Here is a 24,190-nt window from a genome sequence, read left to right on the forward strand (position 1 = left end):
AGAGTCTAGGTCATTTTCTTTTGTCCAGAATTTTCCTGGCTCCTCTCACATGCTGTATGTATATATGCACTTATTTTATAATCATGGTGTTTTCAAGGAATATTTTTACATTTTTTACAAACTTTTGTTTAATGTACATATAAGCATATAATTTAAAAGTTACACATTACAGGTTACAAACTCAAAAGTAAGCTTCCCTTCCTTATTCCAGATTTCTTAGTTGTCCTCAAAAACAACCATTCTTACTTGATTTTTTTCTGACTCATTACTGAGATAAACATATAGAAGTATACAAGCCTCCTTTCTCAAATAATGGTAGTGGAAAGAGAGGAGGAGAAGATATAGCATGCGTCAGAGGCTTCTAGCCATACAGATGTAAAGAGAAAGGAAGTACATTCAGAGGACAGAGTGGGGAATATCAGACTACAAGGGTTGAGTAGTACTCTTGAAGCCAAAGCAGAAAATGTAGACTTTTAAATGAATGTAACAAGCATTTATTAAAAACTGTGCTGCACAAAACATGTTAGAAATTAGCCAGGTGCTAGGGGTCTAATCAAGGCAGGGGCAGGGTACACACATGGGAATATTACATGGACAAGCTTATCTAGCATGGCAGTCTACAACCCTTGAAGGTTGTTTACATAAAACAAAGGAACATTTTTTGTGGCTCGGGCCCCCCCAGAGTTCTCTTTAGGTTTGGACAGAGACTGCCGCATCCCTTACTGATCCCACCTTAGAGCCAGGTTTCCAAAGTCGTTTCTCCCGGTATATCCGTCTCTGTATGCAATTTTCCTCTGGTTGCCTTGAGCAAAAACAATCATCCAACTCAAATTTGCTAGCTCTGTGCTGGGCCAGCCCATGTTCCTGTAGGACATCTGTAGGCTAAGTAAGCCCCTGGGTGATCTCCATCTTGGTCTTCCTAATTCCATTGCAGCTCTTCCCCTCTCAGCCAGGAGTGGAAAGTCCTAAGCCTCCTTCCATTCATCCCATTATCAAGATGATGGCTCTCCCTCCCCAGCTCTGCTTCCAGGAAGATGACATCCCAATAACTTGGGTATCACCAAAACACCTCCCTGAATACCAGGGAAACTGCTGTCTATCTTAAGTCCATTTGGACAGACTGTTCATCTGTTGCTTGTTTCAAGACTTGTTGATGGGGTGGACAGACCAGACATTTCATGTATTTCTGTGGATCAAGATCTCACTTTTTTTCTCTCTCTCTTTTGAGTATTGTGATCTGTTTTGGTTCTTTCACAGCTTCCCCAGGCCATCTCACTGGTCAGTTCTTCAAGAGAAACAGGGTTCACAAGCTCCAGCACTTCCCTGTTTATTCAGTTCTCTCCACTAGGGCTTGTTGGGCAGGGCAAACCTCCTCAGTATTAGCCAACAGCCCAGATAGAAGTGGCTCCAGGTTCTGTCTCTGCCTCTTCTAATTTCCCCAAATTTAGATTGGTCTGCTTATTGTTGCCTGTACCCTAGGCCACCATTTTCCTTACTGACCCTGACAGAGGGATGAGAACTCCTTAGCAGGGGTAGACTTTTCTCTAGAGCATAGTAATCACACTATTACAGTACATAGATCTCCATGTTTCAAAATATTAACAACATAAGGTCTTAAATACATAACTCCCACCAAGACTGAGGAGGTAGTTGTTTAGTCACAGGTACACAAGATTCAGTGGGGCACCAGCTTAGAAATCTGGGCAGATAAAAGGCAGTTTTCCAGAAATTGAGAGTTCTATTTAAAAAAATACAATCTATGAAATTAAGAGAAGAATCTGATCTGGAGGAGGTATTGGTCCTAAATTTTATTTCCGGGTCATGAACCATTAAGCTGGGCTTGGCCCATAAGTGTGCTCTGAAGTGAAAAGAAGCAATAAGAGAATTAGTCTGCTCTTAGCACACTGAGCAGAGCTGGAGTTACAGAGAGGCTATTCCACTTAGGGGGAGTCCTGGAGCCCCCTTATTACTGATGGTAATGTCTTTTTGCCTTCTGGAAGAAATAAAAAAGGTTGCCCAGAAACTTACAAAGGAAAGGGTAGAAAGAATGAATACTTGTATGGGCTTTACTCTTTAATTAAAAATGCGTATCACTTTTGTCGCATGAAGGTGTCTTCAAACTTTTAAAAACACATTGGGCTTCATCAGATCTTTCAGGTACATTAATTTTTTCTCTGGAAAAAATAGAAGAAAAGATTAGGTGATATTTCACAGTTGAGCTACTTTCTTTTTCTAGATTTCAATGATAGGGCACAATAGAGGTTGCCATTGGAACAGCAATGAGGAGAAACGAACTATTGAAGAGAAAGGTGGAGAAGGCAAGAGAAAAGAACCATGGTCTACACTGTTGTCTATGCATCAACAACTACTGTTTATTTCTGCCTGGCCCTTCCCATGCCCTCTGCTGATTCTCTGCTGCCTGCCCTCTTCAGGCTCTTCCAGACCATTTCTGAAACTGAATCTGACAGGGTAGGCAGGATTTCAGCACCCTTTCTCATTGTCCAAGGGTGCCCGGAATTATTAGTCTTGTTGCTAGAATCACAGTGGCTGGTATATCTGGATTAGTGCTGGGCTCTCTTGGTTGTCTGTGCACCCTGGGGGTTATGACCCTGTCTCTGAAACCAGGCTTGCGACTGAGGGTTGCTTTGATCCTATGGGTATGCAGTCAGAGTCTTAATATTCCTGAGAGCTTAATTTCTCAGGAGGGCTAGAGTTACAGACTATCTTTCACATTGTGAAAGGACTAATCACCAAGAACTTTTATGTATTCATCATGCATCAATCATTCTTTCAATAAGCATTTATTGAGAACCTGCTATATGCCAGGCACCATGCTAAGTGCTAGCAGCACAATGATAAGCTTAACTGGTATGGTCTCTGCTCTTCATAGAATTTAGTTTAGTCTAGTTTATAGAGTTTAATAAGATAATTACACAAATATGTAAGCATAATCTGGTGTTATTAAGAAAAAGCCAAGGGATCCACATGACACTGTAACAAGTGGACATTTTCTAGTTTGGGAAACGGTTTTTAAGAAAGTGCTGCTTGAGGCAAGATCTGAAGAATGAGGTAAAGAAGTAGCAGACGAACATCTAAACAGGGTCATAGCAAATACTAAGATGCTCAGGCTGAAGCAAACATGTTATCATTCCCCACTTCTTCATTTTTTCATTCCACGCATGTAGGATGCCCACTAATCTAGGCACTGTGCTAGGTACTGGGGTTACTGTGGCAGACAAGATGCAGCCCAGGTTCACCACCTCTGAAATCTTTGGTATTGACTTTTGCTTGACCATGACGGAGCTTGTCATGCTTTCTGGGCATTGTGCATTGGATACCCTGACATCCATTAACAGGTTATTTTCTTCTAGGTCTTAACTAGTCTTATTTTCCTCTCCCTCTCTATTAGTTCAGGTTTGTTGAGGTCTCAACATGCCTTAGGCATAAGCCTATTCAAATAACAGGCACTCTGGGGATTATACCTCTCTCATCAATGTCTCAGGGTCAGGATTTACCTTTTTTTGGTCTGTTCACTCTCTTCCCTCTCCATTGTGTTGGTTCCTGAAAGACACCAAGACCAATCTTCAAAAATGTATTCCTCATAGATACCAAAAGAAGGAAAGTTTGAAAAGGCTTCAAAGTTCTGGGACTCAGAGAGAAATTGTTGTGACTTTTTATATGGAAGAGACAGTTACTTAAATGATGCAATTTCAGGGGCATTGGGAAGAAGTTTCTTGCATTCAAAAAGTATATGTCTTCCCTTGCTCACTGTACCTTAAATTGTAACACTGGAAATATATTTTTCGCTTATAGCTCTATCCTGGCTAACCAAAAAATACCATTGGGAGGGGTAATATATTTAGTTTTAGCAATCATTTTGCGATTGGAAGAGTTTCTAATCCTTTTCTGAAAGCAAGGTTTAGAAGGAGGAGGAAAAGAAGTCTTGAAGATGTTGTTGCCTAAATGGACTAGCCAGATGGTGCTAAGAATATTATACAATGTTGCACGGACAAGCCCAAGTGGGAAATTTCTAGCCAGCTAGACCTCACAAAGCCTGAGTTGCTATTGATAGGGACTTGATACTGACACAACTTGGGATGTAAACTTCTCTAGGCTGACTGTTGTGATGATGCTATTGTCCCACTTAAAGCCCAACAGGTTGCTAACCTGAGTGTCCATGGAGGTATTTATAGACCACAAGAATCCACTCAACAATACCTCTGTTGGTTTTATGATTCTGTCTTTACTAAATAGAGTATTCTTGAACACTTCCTGTCATTGGAAGTTCTCTTTTATGTGTGTATGTGTGTATTTAAAAACAATCAGCTTTTATGAGGCCATAAAGTCAGAAGAATGATATAATGGACTTTGGGTACTCGGGGGGGAAGAGTGAGAGGTGGATCAGGGATAAAAGACTACACATTGGGTAGAGTGGACATTGCTCGGTTGACAGGTGCATCAAAATCTCAGAAATCACCACTAAAGGACTTATCCATGTAACGAAAACCCACCTGTTCCTCAAAAACTATTGAAATAAAATAAAAATAAAAGATAAAAACAATCTGCTTTATGGAGGTATAATTAATAAATAATAAAACCCAATCATTTCCAATCATTTTCAGTATAGAGTTTGGTGATTTTAACGAATATATATAGTCACGTAACCACCACCAAGATTGTAACCACAATCAAGATCGAGAACATTTCCATAAGCCAAAATAGTTCCCTTCTACTCCTTTTTAGCTGATTCCTTTCCCCCATCCCATGGATAACTATGAGTCTACCTACAATAGTTTTGCTTTTTCTCGAATTTCATATAAATGAAATTGTATAATGTGTATTCTTCTTGTGCCTGGATTGTTTCACTTAGCATAATGCTTTTGAAATGTATCTATGTTCTTGTGTATTGTTAGTAGTTCATTCCTTTCTATAGCTTTGCAGTATTTCAGTGTATAAATATACCACCATTTGTTTATGCATTCACTAACTGATGTAAATTTAGGATGCCAGGTTTGGTATTATGAAGAAAGCTGCTATGAACATTTGTGTATGAGTTTTTATATATTTTTAAAATTTCTGTTTGGTAAAAGTCTAGGATTTTGGGTTGTATAGCAGTACATGAGAGTTTCAGTTGCTTCATATCTTCTCCAACACTTGATGTTTATCAGACCATTCTAGAGGGTGTGCAGTGGTATCTTATAGTTTTAATTTGTACTTCCCTGATGACTCATATTGAGATGTGTATAAGAGACAGCCACCGTGCCTAGCCCCATTCCCTGTTTTTTTTTTTTTTGGTTGAGACGGAGTCTCGCTCTTTCACCCAGGCCGGAGGGCAGTAGTGTCATCTTGGCTCACTGCAAGCTCCGCCTCCCGGGTTCACGCCATTCTCCTGCCTCAGCCTCCCGAGTAGCTGGGATTACAGGTGCCCGCCACCGTGCCCAGCTAATTTTTTGTATTTTTAGTAGAGACGGGGTTTCACCGTGTTAGCCAGGATTATCTCGATCTCCTGACCTCGTGATCTGCCCGCCTCGGCCTCCCAAAGTGCTGGGATTACAGGCGTGAGCCACCGCACCCAGTGACTTTTCCTTTTTTAAACAAAGTCAAAAAACAGAAGTTTTCAATATTGATGACATCCATTTTATCTGTTTATGATATGGTTTTTGCTTTCTGTGTCTTATCTAAGAAGACTTACCTAACTTAAAGTCACAAAGATTTTCTCCTCTGTTTTCTTTCAGAAGTCTTTTCATTTTAATTCTTAATATTTAAGTTACTTTGTGTGTGTCTACGTTCATACTTTTTCCTTGTGGATATCTAATTGTCCCAACACTATTTGTTGAAAAGACTATCTGCGTAGAATTACCTTGGTACCTTTGTCAACAGGGTGAATCTATTTTTGACTCTCTATTTTGTTCCATTGACTGATATGTCTGTCCTTTTACCAATATCACACTGTCTTAATTACTATTACTATATAGTAAATATTGAAATTAGGTAGGTTAAATCCACCTTTGTTTTTTTTTTCTTTTTTTTTGAGACGGAGTTTTGCTTTTGTTGCCCAGGCTGGAGTGCAGTGGCGCGATCTCAGCTCACAGCAACCTCTGCCTCCTGGGTTCAAGCCGTTCTCCTGCCTCAGCCTCCGGAGTAGCTGGGATTACAGGCATGCGCCACCACGCCCAGCTAATTTTGTATTTTTAACCTTTGTTCTTATTTTTCAGAATTGTTTTGGCAATTGTAGGTTCTTTGCATTTCCCTATAACTTTTAGAGTAAGATTTTTAATATCTATTAAAGAGCTTATGAGGATTTTGATTGTGATTACATTTAATCCATAGATCAACTTGGAGAGAACTGATATCTTAACAAGATCTAGTCTTCTGATTCATAAACATGGCCTATGTCTCCATTTATTTTGGTTTACTTTAATTTCTTCAGTAGTAATATTGTATAGTTTTCAGTATATAGGCCTTGTATTTGTTTTTTGTTAAATTTATTTCCAAGTTTTTAATATTATTTGATGCTACTGTAAATGCTATTTTTTCAATGTACAATTGCTTGTCGTTAGTATATAGAAATAATTGATTTTGTGTATTGACTTTGTATCCTGTGCCTCTGCTACACTCACTTATCAGTTTTAATAGGTTTTTGATAGCTTCCTCAGGATTTTCTACAAGCATGATCATTATCTGTGTAAAAAGACCATTTTACTTCCTTTCCAATCTGTGTGTCTTTTCTTTCTTTTTCTAGTCTTGTTTCTCTGGCTACGACCTCCAGGACAATGTTGAACAAAAGTAGAGAGAGTGGACATCTTTCCCTTATTCCCCATCTTAGAGTAAAAGCAATCAATCTGTTATCATGAAATATTATGTTAACAGAAGAATTTTTGGTAGATGTCCTTTGTCAGGTTGAGGAAGTCATCTTGCATTCCTATTTTTATGAGAGTTTTTCTTTCCATTTAAAACTGTGAATGGGTATTAATTTTGTCAAAAGCTTTTCCTGTATCCATTGACATGATCATATGTTTTTTCTTTTTAGTTTATTTATGTAGTAAAGGTTATTGCCTGATTTTTGAATGTTGAGCTTACCTGTGTTTCTTGAATAAACCCCACTTGATCATGACGTATTATACTTTTAACATACTACTAGATTTTAGTTGCTAATTTTGTTAAGCATTTCACAAGAGATGTGTGTAGTTTTCTTTCCTTGCAATGTCTTTCCTAGTTCAGTATTAGGGCTCCCCTGCCTTCAGAGCAGCCTGGACACTGGCTCCAGGCAGTAAACTGGAGCAATCATAGGGCTTATCTCATTTTTTCTTTCCTTCACTCAGGGACTACAGTTTTCTGCTCTCTGTCGTCTGATTTCTGAAAATAGTTGTTTCATATATTTTGTCTGCTTTCTAGTTTTTTATGGAAAGAGGGCAATTCTTATAGCAGTTAATCTTTTGTTGGAGGAAGCAGAAGTCTATTTATCCTATAAAATTTTAAAGACTATTTATTTATTTATTTATTTATATATTTTAAGACGGAATCTGGTTCTTCTGTCACCCTGGCTGGAGTGCAGTGGTGCGATCTTGGCTCACTGCAACCTCTGCCTCCCAGGTTCAAGCAATTCTCCTGTCTCAGCCTCCCAAGTAGCTGAGATTACAGGTGGCCACCACCACACCCAGCTAATTTTTGTATGCTTAGTAGAGATGGGGTTTCACCATGTTTTGCCAGGCAGGTCTCGAACTCCTGACCTAAGGTGATCTGCCTGCCTCGGCCTCCGAAAGTGCCAGGATTACAGGTGTGAGCCATCACTCCTGGCCTAAAAGACCTTTTAATTGTTAGAAAAGTCTCTCTTAATTCCTTACACCCTCTCATAACCTTCATTCGTTGAGATATCCTTCAGAGTCATACCATTAAGTTCAATCTTTGCATCCTATGGCAGCTCTTCAGATATTTGAAGACAGCATCTCTGTTCTCTCTAGGCCTTCTTTCAGGTGAAGCATCCTCAGTTACTTGAGCTATTTCTTATTTGACTGAGCTCCCAGATGCTTTATAAATCTGGCTGTGTTTTACTTTTGTAAAGTTTCTTCTTAAAAATAATGGTGTTTATAAGGACATGAATAGACAATTCTCAAAAGAAAATATACAAATGGCCAACAAACATGAAGAAAAGTTCAATATCACTAACTATCAGGGAAATGCAAATTAAAACTACCATGAGATACCACCTTACTCCTGCAAGAATGGCCATTATCAAAAATAAAAAATAATAGATGTTGGTGTGGATCTGGTGAAAAGGGAACATGTTTACACTGCTGGTAGGAATGTAAACTAGTACAAAAACTACGGAAAACAGTGTGGAGATTCCTTAAAGAACTAAAAGTAGAACTCTACTATTTGATTCAGCAATCCTACTACTGGGTATCTACCCAAAGGAAAAGAATTCATTATATGAAAAAGACACATGCACATGCATGTTTATGGCAGCACAATTTGCAATTCCAAAAATAAGGAACCAACCTAAATGTCCATCAACCAATGAGTGGATAAAGAAAATGTGGCATATATAACTCATGGAATATTACTCAGCCATAAAAACAAAACAAAACAAAACAAAATAATGGCATTTGCAGCAACTTGGATGGAACCAGAGACCATTATTCTAAGTGAAGTAACTCAAGAATGGAAAAGCAAACATTGTATGTTTTCACTTGTAAGTGGGAGCTAAGTTATGAGGATGCAAAGACATAAGAATAATATAATGGACTTTGGGGACTCAGAGGAAAGAGTGGGAGGGGTGAGGGATAAAAAACTACACACTGGTGCAGTGTACACTGCTCGGGTGATGGGTGGCACCAAAATCTCAGAAATCACCACTAAATAACTTAACCATGTAACCAAAAATCACTTAGTTTAGTTCAATAGTTCCCAAAAAACTGTTGAAATAAAAATGTTGAAAAACAATCTTATTATAAATGTAAAAAAATGGTACTTATAGTTGAATACAGTGTTTCAGATGTCTTCAGACTAACACAAAATAAATTATCCTTTTATACCCATGACAAAATAGTCATCATATCAAAAAAAGCCACTATCAAAAAAATGAAAGCAGATAATTAAAAGGTAGATTCTAAACTTTTAAATTTGATTACAAATTTAGCATTTTGAAGGGAAAATGTGATGATATCACTAACTTTCAGTTTTTAAGCCTGTGAATATTTCTGTTTAAATGTTGGTTAAAAACGGATCAAGACGATCCTAGCCAACATGGTGAAACCCCGTCTCTACTAAAAATGCAAAAATTAGCTGGGTGTGGTGGCACACACCTGTAGTCCCAGCTACTTGGGAGGCTGAGGCAGGAGAATCGCTTGAACCTGGGAGGCAGAGGCTGCAGTGAGCTGAGATTGTGCCACTGCACTCTAGCCTGGTGACAGAATGAGGCTCTGTCTCACAAAAAAATGAATAAATAATAATAATAATAATTTGTTTTGAAAAAGACACTGTACCTTTAAGAAATCATTCCTGAAAGAGCTGAGACTCCTAGGTTTGTTCTAGGGAGGCAAGTTGTAAAAACTGTTGCTAGGGCATTATATACAGATTTCAGTCACATAAGACCCAAATGAGGAAGTAAAATTTCAGGGTTTGATCAAATAGACTTCTGCTTCCTCCAACAAAAGATTAACTGCTATAGGAATTGCCCTCTTTCCATAAACAACTAGAAAGCAGACAAAATATATGAAACAACTGTTTTCAGAAACAGTTCATTTTTGTCTTTCTCCCAATGGGTAAGCTGATAGGGTGATTTCTGTTTCGGAAAAGACAGTAATTCATAGTTACAAATTCTCAAGCCTTATCTGCCCTATTTGACAAAACAAAAAAAGAGAAAAGAGGTTGGAAACTGGCTAGAATAACTATGGCATTTCCCTTTTATTCATTTAAACAGCCTAAACAGGGTAAATATGTACAGTTGAGGCATAGAAAATCTATAATGAGAAAACATTGGATAGGACTTTTGGTGCCAAGTTAGTTTGAGGGCTGTCTCCTCCGAGAAAGGGATTAACACTGGAGTAGGAGGAAGCTCCACTTTTGGAGAAATTCCTACCAGTTATCAGTAAGCTTGTGTCTCCGTGGAGGGATCTGCTGTTTCCACATTGGTCTCTTGGCAGAATTCAGCTCCTTATAATTGCAGAACTGAGATCCTAATTTCCTTAATGGCTGGCTGTCAACTGAGAGCCACTTCCAGCTTCTAGAAGCTACCTACATTCCTTGGGTCATGGCTTCCTCCTAGAAATGCTGGGTTGAGCTAGAAATGCTGGGTTGAGCTTCTCAAGCTTCAGATCTCTCCTCCTTTTTCCAGTTCATTTCTCTATCCCATTTAGGAAAGATTCTCTGACTCATGTGATTACACTGGGCCCACCTGGATAATCCAGGCTAATCTCACCATCTCAAGCTTGGTGCCTTAATCACCTGTGTGAAGTTCCTTTGCCATGTAAGATAACATATTATAGGTTCTGGAGTATAGGAGATGGACATCTTATGGGGGGCATTATTTTGCCTATCACATAGCCAATGCCAAGAGTACCCACAAAGCAAGGGTAGATATTGCTGAAGTTACAGAATCCAAATTTACAAATATCTCATATCTATAATGGCATAGTTATACCTGTTGCATCTCCCTCCCTACAGTGATAGCAAGGCTTCTCTCTTTGATCAAACTCACTGGCATGGATGACTGTCTGAACAAATAACTTTTTCTTACCAATATTCTTCATTACATTCTTGGGGGTCATATATGTGCCACTCAGCCCAATCTGACCATCTCATCTGTACCCAAAGAGCTTGTTTAACCACCTTCTAACTTCTTTCATGTGAACACACATATCTTCTTTATCTCCCCTATCTACTCTCCTGATTTTTTTCTCATTGCCTCATGGGGGAAGAAACATCCTTAATCTTTTTCTCTATCCCTTCTTTGTTTCATTTGTAAGCTGATCATTGTAATGTGAAGAAAAATTTAGGAAACAGCTTACTCCCAAGATGTAAGTCGCTTCTTCATATTTGACTAATTCTAAATGGCAATGAGATTGAAAGAAAGTGAAGCTCAAAACTCTCACCTTGAAAAGTCAAAGCCTGGACAAGCATGATATGTCTTTACATCTGTGCTATGAATTTTATACTTTTATATCATAGAAATCTCTCAGCACACTCCATACATTGGCAGTTTGAATGGCTCTGCCACATGCTTTGTATTAATTTATTTAAATTTGATCATTGCTCCCCAATTTCTTATTTTTAAAGTACAGCAGGATGCAATGAATGACTGCTAATGTCATCCATCTATTTTCTAGATAGATTTTAAAATCAGTATACTGAAAAACAAGATGCTGGCCAGAGGCAATACTTATCTTGTGCTTTCTACCATAAGTCAGTAAGAAGGTTACCTTATTTATTAGCACCAAACTAATTACTACTGGAGGCAATTACTGAGATAAAGTCCAATCTTATCTTCGAACCAGCCCAAACTACAAAAAGGCATGGCATTATTACAAAGTTAGAGACCATTTTGTCCTCATTAAACATTTTTATAACAGAAGTCAGTGGGGAGGATGTTTATAATAACAAAACTATTGGACTAACTCAAGTGTCAAAAAAATGAGGTTGGTTAAATAAATAAATTAAGGTGTATCCACATAAGGGAATATCTTGCAGCAGTTTAAAATGATGCTGTAGAATGATATTTATGGCATTGAAAATTGTCTTGCTACATTTAGTATAACAAAGTTAGAACACAGTACATATATTATCCAAACTGTGAAAAATAACCCTTATGATAATCCTAATTATGGAAAACAACATAGATTGATACATAGAAAAATCTTAAAGATAGGCACCAAAAATGTTTGTGTAATCATTTTTTCTTACTACTGGAATTATAGATGATTTTATTTTTGGTATATATGATAATGGATATGTATTACTTAGAAATTAGTAAAAGTTAATATTGTTTGTTATAGGTCAATGGGCAATAATTCATCTAACTTATTTAATAAGAAACCTAGATTTTTTTAGAGACGAGAAGCTGATTCTTGTGGTCATTTAGCAAATATCCCTGCTTGAACACAACCAGGTCCATAACCTTTAACATTTAAGAGTGGTTTCACCATTTTACTTTATGTATATGTCACAGTAACCTCAGGAAGTGAGGTAGATAAAGTAAGTAATCAGTTTTCCCTGGAAATCAGAAGTACATTTGTAAACCTGAGGTTAGAAGTGTTGCCTTTCTTTGAAGTCCAAGAGCAACATTATCAGCTGCTGCCAGTTTGTATAGGCTCAAAACTCCAAGGGAAAACCTTTTTTCCCAACAACTTCCTGACTTTTTGCCAGTCTAGGCTCAGACAACAAGCTCCAGAAGGCAGCCAGCCGATTGGGAAGTAGGTGCAAAGTGGCAGTCTGTGGGGAGGACAAGGACTGACTCACCACAGTTACAAGAGTTGCGAGGCTGCTTCTTCTTCTTCCATTTCCATAGAATTAGACAGAAAGCCATCACACATATAATAACTGTTGGAAGTACAGCTGTAATCCAAGGGATGTGGTCTGGGGGAGGCTGAGGGTCCTCAAGCTCTACAAATGACCACAAATTTTCAATCAGCCAGGAGAGTCATTTACAAAGGGTTTCTGCTAGCTGCTCTTCTCTTTGTTTACCTGCCAGGCTCTCCCTAGGGCTCTAAGGCCAGAGAAGCCTGAAATCCACAATAGGAGGCCATAGAAAGTCCCAGTCTCAGGGCCTCAGCAGGGACCTAAGAATCAAGCCCATGCCTCTGGCCAAATGCCTGGACTGAGTGTCCTGCCTTCCTGGAGGTGGGGATAACACCGACCATGATCAGGAAGAAGAGGGTCAGCCTGGCCCATGATCCTGGAATCTGGGTGAGGTGTGTGTGCTGAGGCTCTGCATGTGCAGTCATTTGTGCCGTGCCTGCTACCCCACCCACCTCTGCAGTCAGTTCTCAGGCCCTGAAGTTCCTCTTGTGATGATGATTCTGTCCACTGTAATCTCCAGACACCTATCACTTGGACAAATGGAACAGCCTCCACACAGGCCCCTACCTCTAGTTTTCCTTTGCTTGTTTGTTTAGTTTTTTCCTGCTGAGATCACAGCAGGTTTCCTCTGTATGGCTTTCAGCATATCTCATCTACTAAAAATCCTTTGATGTTTCTTCATGCCTTGAGGAAACTTCACACCTTCAGGGCCTACTTCCTTACATGAGAACTCCTAAGTTTCTGGGGAGTTGGAAAACAGGCTTTGTGGGGAAAACTTAGAACTGAGTCGCCCACTTTAAAGATATTTTTGGGAACAGTTCTGGTAGCTAATTCCAAATTTCAGGAAAACTAGGACCAGCTGATCTATTAGCTTAGCTATAATTTGTGGACACATGCCCTGTTTCTGAGATGTTAAGGAGTTGTTGACATTGGAGGCCATATTTAACCCCTTTTGAGTCTGTCTCAGTCTATCCCACTTGAGCCAGTTTGGCACTCCCAGTAAAGGGGGTGTGGGATTATACTTACTAACTTGGAGGCTGCTACCTTTTAATATGCAAAAAAGGTCCCTTGATTCAGGGTCTAACCTATCTCTGATCAAGTGATAGAATGGGAAACCCAGACAGGCAAGCCCCATCTTCCTGAGGCAGCTAGAGCTGAAACATTTATGAAGATGGGGGTACCTGTGGAAGTTTTGGCAGAACAGTAGTTGAGAAGCAGCAGGAAGGTAAGCCATGATGAGGTTATATTGGTGGCAAGTCCCTGTTAATTTGTAGACTATGGGAGCCATAACAGAGGGCTCTGGGGCATGTCATATATAGTGATGTTGGTGGCCACAAGATAGCCACCAGTCAAACTAATTACGCATTGAAGGAGGTACTGAACTCCAGGCATAGCTTGGAGAGGCTTCTATCTGGCCAAGAGAGGATACAGGAGAAGCAACTGAGACAGGATGAGTGGCTCCACCATTTACTGCACTCTCAGAGGCTGAAGTGTCTGAGTAGAAAGAAGTCAGTAGTAGGAGATGAGATTGGCCCAGTTGTAAACTTGGTTCGTGGGGACTGACCCCAGGGGCTGTTCACAGACTAATTTATGTCTGAACAACAAGACACTGGGAGAAAGGAGGTGACAAAGTCAGGGAATGGAGCAAGGAGTTGGATGGATGTCACTGGAGGGGGCAAGCCAAGGAGTCATCGCTGGAGAAAGGGTCAAGGAAAGAAGAAGGCAGATGTGGGGGGTCAAGGTCAGCACAGGCAGTGATGGGACAGGGTAGGTGCAGGCCACCTTTATTCCAGGAGGGAATCTTGCAGTTACAGATCCTTAAAAGAGGAGTCAAATACAGACACATGCCCTCCTGGGTAAAACCAGGACTTTAAAATGTCAGGCTCCTGTTAGTGCCTACTGCTTAGTTTCAGTCCTTTCCTCCACTGAACTGGTCCCTGAAGAATACTTCTGAACACACAAGCATTTCTGCCTCCAAGGCTTTCTTTGACATACCTCCTGCCTTATGTCAGATACAGCTGATCCATTGTGGTCCTCTCACCTGCTGAGCCCAGATTCTGTCTCAAGTTTTTTCTGCTAAGGAAGTCACCATAGTTTTGGGAACCTGTCATCCAGAATGCCCTCCCCTCCTCACCACATGTATTAACCCCAATAATTTATTTTACGTGTTACAAGGTACCCCTTCCTTTAGGAACCATTCCCTGACCCTCAAGGATCTTGCCTACCTCTGAATGCCCATAAAACTCATTACCAGTCACTTTTGTTTTAAATCTAGTCCCATATTTCCATGGAATGAAATTTAGATTCCAATTCGACCTTTTAAAAATCCCGTTTTTCATGTGTGCACATTACAGGGTTATGATTCCATTGGAAGGTCCTCAAGGGCAGAGGGGCTGTCATATCTTTTTGTTTTCAATCCTGCAACCAATAATGTCCCAAATGGTTCTACACTCACAAGTACCATTTGTATGTATGCGTGTATGCATGATGTGTGTGTGTGCAAGCGCATGTATGTGTTTTAATCAAAGAAAGAATTCTAGCCTGGAGGAAACCTTCATTTTTTAATCAAAACTTCAGAATCCTCCATCCAAAGGTAAACCAGGAGACTGAGTTAGTTTCAGGGCTAAAAGCCTATTTCTTCAAGTGCAGCACAGGCTCATAGCCTCCTGGACCCTGCATCACTCAGGCGAAGCAGGAGCCCTCCATCTGGGTCCTTCCTAATAGCGTCATAACATGGCCCAGATGGAGGTTTCCTAGCAAGTCGGAGATGTTGGATAATCTGCGTTAAGCATTTGTGTATAATACCTGCTGAAAGAAATAGTCTTGGAAAACATCTTTACCTATAGAGAAAGGTGAGGATAAAAGCTGTGTCTTGTCAGTTTCCAGAACACAGAAGATGGTCATGTTGCTCGTAACATCAGGGAATGAAACAGACAAGCTGATGGAAACGTCGTACAGTTCTGTGACATTATCTTGAGATTTCTGCATAACACCATCATACTCGATAGTTGAATTCTTGGTTCTTAGCAAAACACTCATCTTCTCAGGTTCTGGGTAACCGTGTATAGATGAGCAGGTCAAATTTATGTACATATTTTCTGTTATATTAGAAATTGGGACTATTTCAGGTTGACTGAAGTTAGCTGAAAGCACAAGAGAGATACAAAAAGTCAATCTAAGTTTAGATGCGTCTAGGAGGGAATAGCAAATAACTGGGTGCCTGATCTGGGGCTCATTGGGGCATACCTGGGAGCCTCAGGGTGTCTAAAATGTGACCCTTGGCCCAAGGTGAGTGCCACATAATGACTTCATGTTTATTTTGCAATAATAGAGTTTGGGGCCATGCTTATTTCCTGCTTATCCAAATCAAGGGGGTGCTAAGTGGTAGGAGGGCTGTAGTTGAGTCCCCAAATATTTATAATGAAGCCACTATTTCCAGGGAGTAAAGTCTTTGGAAGGAGAAGTGGTCTGACTCTAGGGCCCAGGTGTCCCATGGGACACATTCCAGCTCACCAGACTAAGAGAGCAGAAAGGGATTGAGCTGAAGTCTCACCAGGAACTGACAGTTCATGGTGCTGAGACGCCCTGGGTCATATCTTTCAGGAACCCAAGCAGGATTGTGGTAAGTGAGTGGGTGGGCATTTTGGAATTTGAAATTCAGAACACTGATTTTTGTCATGAGCACCAAAGCGTCTTCATAACATACTCTAAGATGAAGGCCAAATCCAGCTATTTTAGGGAAAAATACATGATCTTAATAAACACAGTGTTTCTCTTGCCTTTGTTTGCCATTCACACTTTTCTGGCTGTTCAGGATCACTGGCGTGGAGCCCCTAGATCTGTGTCATGTGCCTTCTGTCAGAAAAAAATCTCTTGTTCTTTTATAGTTACTAGGTAGTTTGCAGGTTCTACAAACTAATTTATAATTTAGTGTATTCTGACTAAAAGGTCTGCTATTTGCGTGTCATCTTTATAAGTTTTGCTGTATCAGTGTACTATTTGAGCACTCTTCTTGGACTTTATGTGGTCTGTAGAAGGTGAATTGCCAGACTGTTATTTAGCTTTATTAACAACATCTGTGAAATCACATGTTGCGTAAGTTAGAGTTTTTCTAATATACATTAAAACAAATACAACGTGGCTTTTCAAAATGCTTGTCTATCTGTGTCCCACCAAAAACATTTCCAGTGGTACCTGGCCACATTTTGAAAACACGGATTTAGCACTTGGTTAACTGCTCCCAAAGCCCTGCAGCCTAGTTTTAATCACACAGGGTTCAAAGGGAGCAGCTGTCCATTCTATTTTTACTTTTGCTTCTGTTTTACTCTATGATTTTAGAATAGGTGTTGATCTGCCTTTCTAAGTTTCATCAAAAATTAACGTGGATCCAGTAATACCACACCTGGGTATTTCCTCTAGAGAACTGAGACCTTATGTTCACACCAAAACCTGTACATGAATGTTTACAGCAGCTCTGTTCATAAGAGCCCTAAACCAGAAACAACCCAATGTCTTTTGCTGAGTTGAATGGATCAACAATAAAATGCTACTCAGCAATAAAAAGGGACAAGCTTGATATGTGCAACAACCTGGGTGAATCTCAAAGGCACGCTAAACACAAGAAGCCAGTCTTAAAAGGTTATATACTGTATGGCTCCACTTATGTGACATTGTCAAAAAGACAAAACTATAGGATGCCCACCAAGGGTTATGAGTGCGGACAGAGTATGACTCTATAAAGGGATAGCCTGAGGGAAATTTTTGGGGTGACAGAAATGCTCTATGTCCTGTGGCGGTTACCTAATCTATACATGATCTATAAAATCAGTAGACAGTTTACTGTGTGATAGTTTTAAAAATATCTGTAGTGACATTTAGGCCTTCTGAGGTCTGGTGTAGTGGAGGAGCTGGTTTGTAAGTTTGTGGGTTATGTTTGTTGGGCTTTTTCCCCTTCTGTCTACCAGGCTCATGGTTGTGGCTGCAAACAACTCATAAGCAACCTAGACGAGGCTGAAGGGAAAACCCAAATGTGTCAGCTGTCCCCTTTGCTAGGAGCTCCAGGTAAAGATTTGGTAGGTGAAAAATCTTGGACCCAAGGAAAAAATGAATTGTGAGACATCTGAGGCCTTTATGGTTATATAAACTTTGTAATGGCCAAATTACCTATGGTTTTTACCATGGGTAATTAGCCATATTATCTTTGTTCAATTAGCTCTATTTTTTCCCCAAAGCAGATTTTTACTGATCCTTCAGAAGCAGACTATAAAAAGTACAAAAGACTTTCAGTTCCCTACTCCCAGACTCTACACTCCCTTCAAATGCACTTCCCAGAAGTGGCTGTCCTCTGCCTTCTCTCTATAGACCCCCTTTTTCCCCTGGGCCCCTCAAGTCCTCCTCCAACGTTTCTCTAACTCATCTGCAGTCTCATCTGAGAAAGCTAAGAATCTGAACACACACCATTGACCACATACCAAGCACTGACAGTTCAGAATTCATCTGGTGGATGCGGATCATTCCTGTGGGCCTTTTGTGATGGATGATACATTGATACAAGCCCTTGTCCTTGATCTGAAGGTTGTGAAGCCTCAGGGTCCAACTCTCCGGATCAAAACTTGTGCGGCCCATATACTTGGAATGAACGCTGTCAAATTTCTCTTTGCCTAAGTATACCTCATTCAGAACCAAGTTTTCCTGGTTCTGCCAAAATACTACTAGCTCACTCAGGCTTCGGTTTTGAGAGTTTGCAAACTGGCATGGCAGGTCTGCAGTCTCATTGAAATAAGCTTGAATCTTCAGGGGAGCAGCACCTAAAAAGGAAGGTTAAGGATTAGGGAGGGAGAAATTAGAGGAAAGAGGAAGAAAACCTCCATTTCTCTTTATACAATACCCAGATACTACCTTATCAGTAATCATGCTGAAGAATTAGATATTAAGCTCTGGAACTGTGCACACATGCTTGGCCTCTGGAGATTAGGACCTTTGTCCTTGCTTCACTGCTGACTAAATGTGTGGCCTTGTACAAACTACAATCTTTATGAGCCTCAGCTTCCTCATCTGATTAATGAAGTGGTTGACTAAATGTTCTAAGGGTCTTTCTAGTACTGTGGGTCTGTGAATTTAAATCGTAGGACAGGGAAAAACCAGCAGAGGTAGACAACCCATTCACCCACCAGTTACCTTTCTATAACCTGAATTTTAGTTCTCATCACCATAGCTGTTACAGGTTCCATAACTTCTATACCATCACCAAAAACTTTCCCCTCCCCTCCCTATCCACATATTCCTTGGTCTGCTATGGTGAAAAGGTTGCTGATAATGGCAATAAATTATAGCCCCCCTTTATTATACTTCATTAGTTGGGGAATCACATTGAGTAACATCTTTGAAATTCAAATAGCTCCCTTTAGAGAACTTCCCCTATGACTACTGCTCCCATGGCCAGCACTTCCAAGGATGTCAAATGCTTTAGAAATGACTTCAAAAGTGAACCAAAGCCTTTATTTTCAGTGACCTCTCTGAGCTCTTTCAGAGATCAGAAAGAGAACTGGGCAAATTTGATGGTTGCTTTGGGATTGTGGTGGTCAATGACCCTTTAAGGCACATGAATGAAATGCTGGAAGTGAATCATAGATGGGCAGGTGAGGATGTGCTTTGGGAGTATTGGGGAAACCCCAGGCACCACAAGCTTGCTGCTCCCAGGATGCACTGACCCTGGACAATTTTACAACCATAGAGATCAGTCTGGAAGAGTTCAGAGAAAGGCTTTAGTCCTTGAGGGCACTTTGGGGTTTGTGGGAAGGATGTGGGCCACCCAACTACTTAAATGTGAATGATCACAGGGTTTGTGTAGGACCTTTTCTAGGTTACAGAATTACTTGAGACTTGGCCAAAAAAAAAAAAAAAAAAAAAAAAAAGTAAGCAGTGGTGGATGAGAAGTATGGGGGTGGAGAGTGGGAAGGCTATTTCTTACTTAATATTAAGTTAGATGCCACCTTGGAGAGGAAGTTAGTGTAAGTTCTAAATAAAATTTCATCATTCAGGATTTATGTGAAGGGATGTTGACACTGAGGAGGAAAGGGAGAAGATGGGTTGATGAGAGAGAGGAGAGGAGTCTCATTTGAAGAGTTCTTAGTGGGGAAGTAATTAAACTGATGTGCTTTCTCTTGAAAGAGGGACAAATAACAGTGACATGCACTTGTCAAACTAAACTGTGTACAGAATGGCCCAGTGAGGACACATAATCAAGGGGTTGGTGATGGACTTGAACTGTAAGGGAAGCAGACAGCAGGCATCAGTGGGAGTTTGCACAAATGTGAATCACTGCATTACACTCACTAGGACTCCATGAAGTACTTGAGGTATAAAATGCACCACCTATAGAGGATGCGTACCTGTATTGGAGGGAGGAGGGAAAATCTATATGGGTACCCTGACAGTGAAAGGGAGACCTAAGGAAGATTTAGTGTGTTTATTAATCACCTTACAAGGCAAACCTGAGGCTTCTGCGTCTTCTTTGCTGAGCTCTTAATGTAATGCAAGAGTGCCACCTACTGTAAAAGCTTTTAGCACTGTCTCTGGGAAAATACTGGTTTTACTCTAAAATCATAACATTGACTGTTAATTGACAGATGACCTGATGGAGAAACCAAACACACAGTTAAAAATTCTGCCAGTTAACAGTCAATGTTATGTTATTACTCAGCTGTTAGTTGTGCCTTCTGGGCCTGGAAATGACTTCGTCTTTAGCTGCTTCTGTCTTCCTGATTTACATTTTTTTTTTTCAGTAGAGCCTCACAGTATCTTCTTTCCTTCCCATCCATTCTCTTCACTCACAGACCAGTCTAACTCCGCTGACTCAAGCCCCTCTTCCCAAAGATTACAACGACTTTCTCTTCCACTCATCGAGTGCTCCCTTCTTCACCTAGCAACTGAAAGCGTGATGTACGGACCAGTGACATTCACGTCACCTGTGGGCTGGTCTGAAACACGGAATCTCTGGCCCCACCCAAGACCTACTGATTCAGAACCTCCATTTTAACAAGAGCAAAAGTTTGAGCGGCTGCTGTAGAGAATCTCTGCCTCTGTCTTCAGAGTGGATCACAGAAAATGACAGGAAATAATTTTTTCCATCCATCCCTCCCCAGACTCCCTCTCCTCCCCATGGGGTGGAAATCATTCTGAAATCCATTCCGAGTGGAACTGAAAGTATTTTGCAATTTATACTCCATAGCACTTCACCAACCACTGGCTTCCATGATCTCACACACAGTTAGGCATGCTAATCCTTTCTCTGACTAAATGGGGAAAGTTTGGCTCAAGGTCTGTGATCACCAAATGGCATTAGGCCTTCCATTTTAAGACCCCAGACCTCAAGCCACCTAGCAACTGGACTTGCTGGGACTCCATAGGTGGGTAAGCATTGAGAATCTCTCCCTTCCCCAGCACTTGGGTAAGAGGAATGGTTGAGGTCTAGTTACGGGTTGCTATGATATCAGGAACAAGTCACTCAAGAATCCAGCTAGATGCCTTCGTAATCAGCTGAAGGAATTTGTTTCAAAGGATAATTAAGGACTTCCTGAGCAATATACTCTACTGTTGGAATGCCACTCAAAAACTGTAATTTGCTAACCTTACGAAGTCTCTCACCCCACTGGGACTTCAGTCTTCCCTGGCTACTATCCCCAAATGCATACCTTATATATTTAAGAATTATCTCTTCTTATGTTCCTATGCTTATCTGTACTAAAAAAGTTTCCTTCTTTTACTAAACTTCCTGCAAAGTTTTATTTGGCCCTTTGGACGCCTCATTCCATTAATTACTACAAGGAAACTTTCCTACAACTTTAACCCCTTCATTGACTGTTTTCCCTGAGGTTATTATTTCAGTGAAATCTGGCTTCACCCAAAGGAAGCCACTTGCTCCTGCCCCAGCTACTGTTTGTTTTATCACACTTCATGGGGCCTTTGAGCAACACCCTCCCCTTTTGAGGTGTCTGACTCTCTCATTGCTTTTAGTACTAAATTACTACCACCTTGCTCAGTGAGGATTTTGGCATTAGATGCAAGGTCTTGCTAACAATTTGGGTGACTTCTTTATGAATGAGTCTAACAAACTTGCCTCAAATTTCTTTGATCTTGTCAACTCCACAGGTCTTCACCCACAGACTATTTCAGCAGCTGCCCTCCACCCTCATATGACATAACCCTGAATCTTTTCACCTGGAGCAGCTCAGTCCCTAGAATCTTAATCTCAATATGCTAATCTGTGTCCACAACCTGCTGTTCATCCAGGTTTTGCTCTTGCTTACTCCTTCTACATCTGTTGTTCAACTTCATCAACACCTCAGCTTTATCCAGACCCTGTAGTGCAGTGTTTTCCACAAGAGCTCTTAGTGATAATGGAAATGCTCTGTCTCTGTGCTGAACAATATGATAGCCACCAGCCCTTGTGGCTATTGAGCAATTGATATGTAGCTAGTATGACTGAGAAGCTGAATTTTTAATCTTATTTAATTTTAATCAATTGAAATTTAAGTAGTTACATATGGCTAGTGGTTATTATATTGGACAATGCAACAATAGTATATCTTTGTAATTATTCCTTGCCACAACTTCAATAAACACACCCCTTTGTCTCTATAAAATTTACCCTGGGGACACTCTACTTTTGGTCTACATATCTGTTCTTACAACTGGGCAATTGAGCAGTTCTAGAGGAAATTATTCAGTAGTGCAGACTGGTGACATTCCAAATCTGCAGTGTCCAGTCTCACTTCACTCGGCCTCCAGGCTGTTTGCCTGGTTCACCACCGTTACTTCAAACACAAACCCACCGCTGCTGCTCTTAGTTTCTCTTTCCCTTGGAGTCAAACTCCCTGAAAGAGTAAGCAGCAATTGCCGCCTTCACTCCCAAGCTCCCACCCCCACCTCTCTACTGAAATGCCCTGACAAAGATTGTTGCTGACTTCACACCATGGCCAAGGCTTGAGCTCTTTTCAGACCTCAACTCATTTGACCGCTGTGTCAAATGTAACAGTGTTGGCATCTCTCCTCATTGAAATGCTCTATTCTTTCCCAATCTCTGTTTTCCTCATTAATTTTCTCAAATCACTCTTTAATTTCGGTAACGTTGAGTGCATGTTCTTGGTCTTATTCTCCATACTTTCCCTGGTTTTTCTCCTCTAGCCCCATGGCTTCAACTGTCAAGTACAAGCTAATAGCGCCCAGGTGCTTATTGCCAACGCATAACTTTCACTAGAGTTTCAGATACTTGTATCCAACTTCCTGCTGGATGTCTCTATCTAGATCGCAACAGGTACTCTCTTCCTCCCCTTCAGCCTTCCTCTCCTCTATCTCAGGGAATGCTTCCCTGTCTGGGAATGGTTCCCAGACAAGCCTCTTATGTCTACAATCATCTAAATCATCTGTGTAACCAAGATGGATCATCTGTATACCCAAAATACCCAACAGAAGCTCTACACAAGTGTGTCTGAGGACATCTAGAACTACTACAGCCAGAGCTGAACTCCAATATGTTAAGAAAAGGGTGGAGGAGACCAATGTAATTGTCTTCTAACTCATCTGCCTGCTCCATCGTTGTCCCAGAGTCTAGTTTCTCAAGCCAAAATGATCCCTTAAAAATACAGCTCCAATCACATAATCCTCCTGTTCAGAAGCCTCTGATGCCTTCCCACCAAACTGAAAATTATACCAGATCCCTTCCCCTCACACTGAGAACTAGGGAAATGCAATTTAAACCTTAGTGAGAAACCATTCTTTTTGCCCATCTGATTGGCACATATTAAAAATCATCCTGGTAATACACAGTGTCCGTGAGAGTGTTAGGAAAATGGGTCCTGTCATGTACTGCTGGTGAAATTCTAAACTGGTACAACCTTTTTGGAGGACAGTTGGTAATATGTAAGAAAATTAATTATGGGCTTAAGCATTGACTTAGCAATTCCGTTTCTTAGGAATTCATTCTACAAAAGATACATGTGCACGAAATTAGAGGTATACAGATATTCATTGTTTATAAGAACAATACACTGGAAATAAGTTAAACGGTTTAACAAATAATGATGCATCCATATAAAGTAATGCCATGTAGCTGTGAAACAGAAAGCTATAGGGCAGTACACTATTATAACTAAGAGTATGGATTCTGGACAGTGTGAGTTCAATCTCAGCTCAACTACTCATTGCCTGTGTTACTATAGGCAAATTACTTAACTCCCCAGTGTCTCAATTTCCTCTTGTGAAAAACAGGAACAATAATGGCACCTACCTCATAGGTTTGTTGTGAGGATTAAAGAAATGAATATTTGAGTTAGCACTGGAGCAAATACTGGCCTGTGGTAAGCATTAATTGAGTTACTTGTTTTTGTTTATTTATTTTTAACATTATTAATGATAGAGAACAATATCTGTCAACATAAAATCAATAATTTATAGATAAATTTGCTCAAAAAAGTTTTTAAATAAGTATATTTAGGATACTTAAAAAGATATTTGAAGTAACATCAAAAAGTACAAAACATTATAAAACATAAAAATAGGCCATGCCTATAATCCCAGGAGTTTAAGAAGCTGAGACGAGATAATCACTTTAAAAAGGTTCAAGACCACCCTGGGCAACAAAACGAGATCCCGTTTCTAAAAAAAAAAAAAAAAA

At 40.2% G+C, this 24,190-nt stretch overlaps 1 protein-coding gene across 5 annotated transcripts in view; it reads right to left on the reverse strand.

Moving 5' to 3' along the window:
* Nucleotides 1-471: 471 nt before the first annotated feature.
* The window catches only part of CD86 (CD86 molecule), a 61,868-nt gene continuing 38,149 nt past the window's right edge, over nt 472-24,190 (reverse strand). For 3 of the 5 annotated variants that reach the window (XM_011971580.1, XM_011971583.1, XM_011971581.1), the window contains 5 exons: nt 17,988-18,323; nt 15,357-15,659; nt 12,457-12,600; nt 3,516-3,561; nt 472-2,174 (listed from right to left, as the gene is read on the reverse strand). In XM_011971580.1, coding sequence (XP_011826970.1) covers nt 2,078-2,174; nt 3,516-3,561; nt 12,457-12,600; nt 15,357-15,659; nt 17,988-18,323 — 926 coding nt within the window. In that variant the 3' untranslated portion in view covers nt 472-2,077. The remainder of the gene's footprint in view (nt 2,175-3,515; nt 3,562-12,456; nt 12,601-15,356; nt 15,660-17,987; nt 18,324-24,190) is intronic. The other 2 variants (XM_011971584.1, XM_011971582.1) reach the window with 2 other exon arrangements.

This window comes from Mandrillus leucophaeus, unplaced genomic scaffold (genome assembly GCF_000951045.1).
Source record: "Mandrillus leucophaeus isolate KB7577 unplaced genomic scaffold, Mleu.le_1.0 Scaffold123, whole genome shotgun sequence".
Classification (NCBI taxonomy): domain Eukaryota; kingdom Metazoa; phylum Chordata; class Mammalia; order Primates; family Cercopithecidae; genus Mandrillus; species Mandrillus leucophaeus.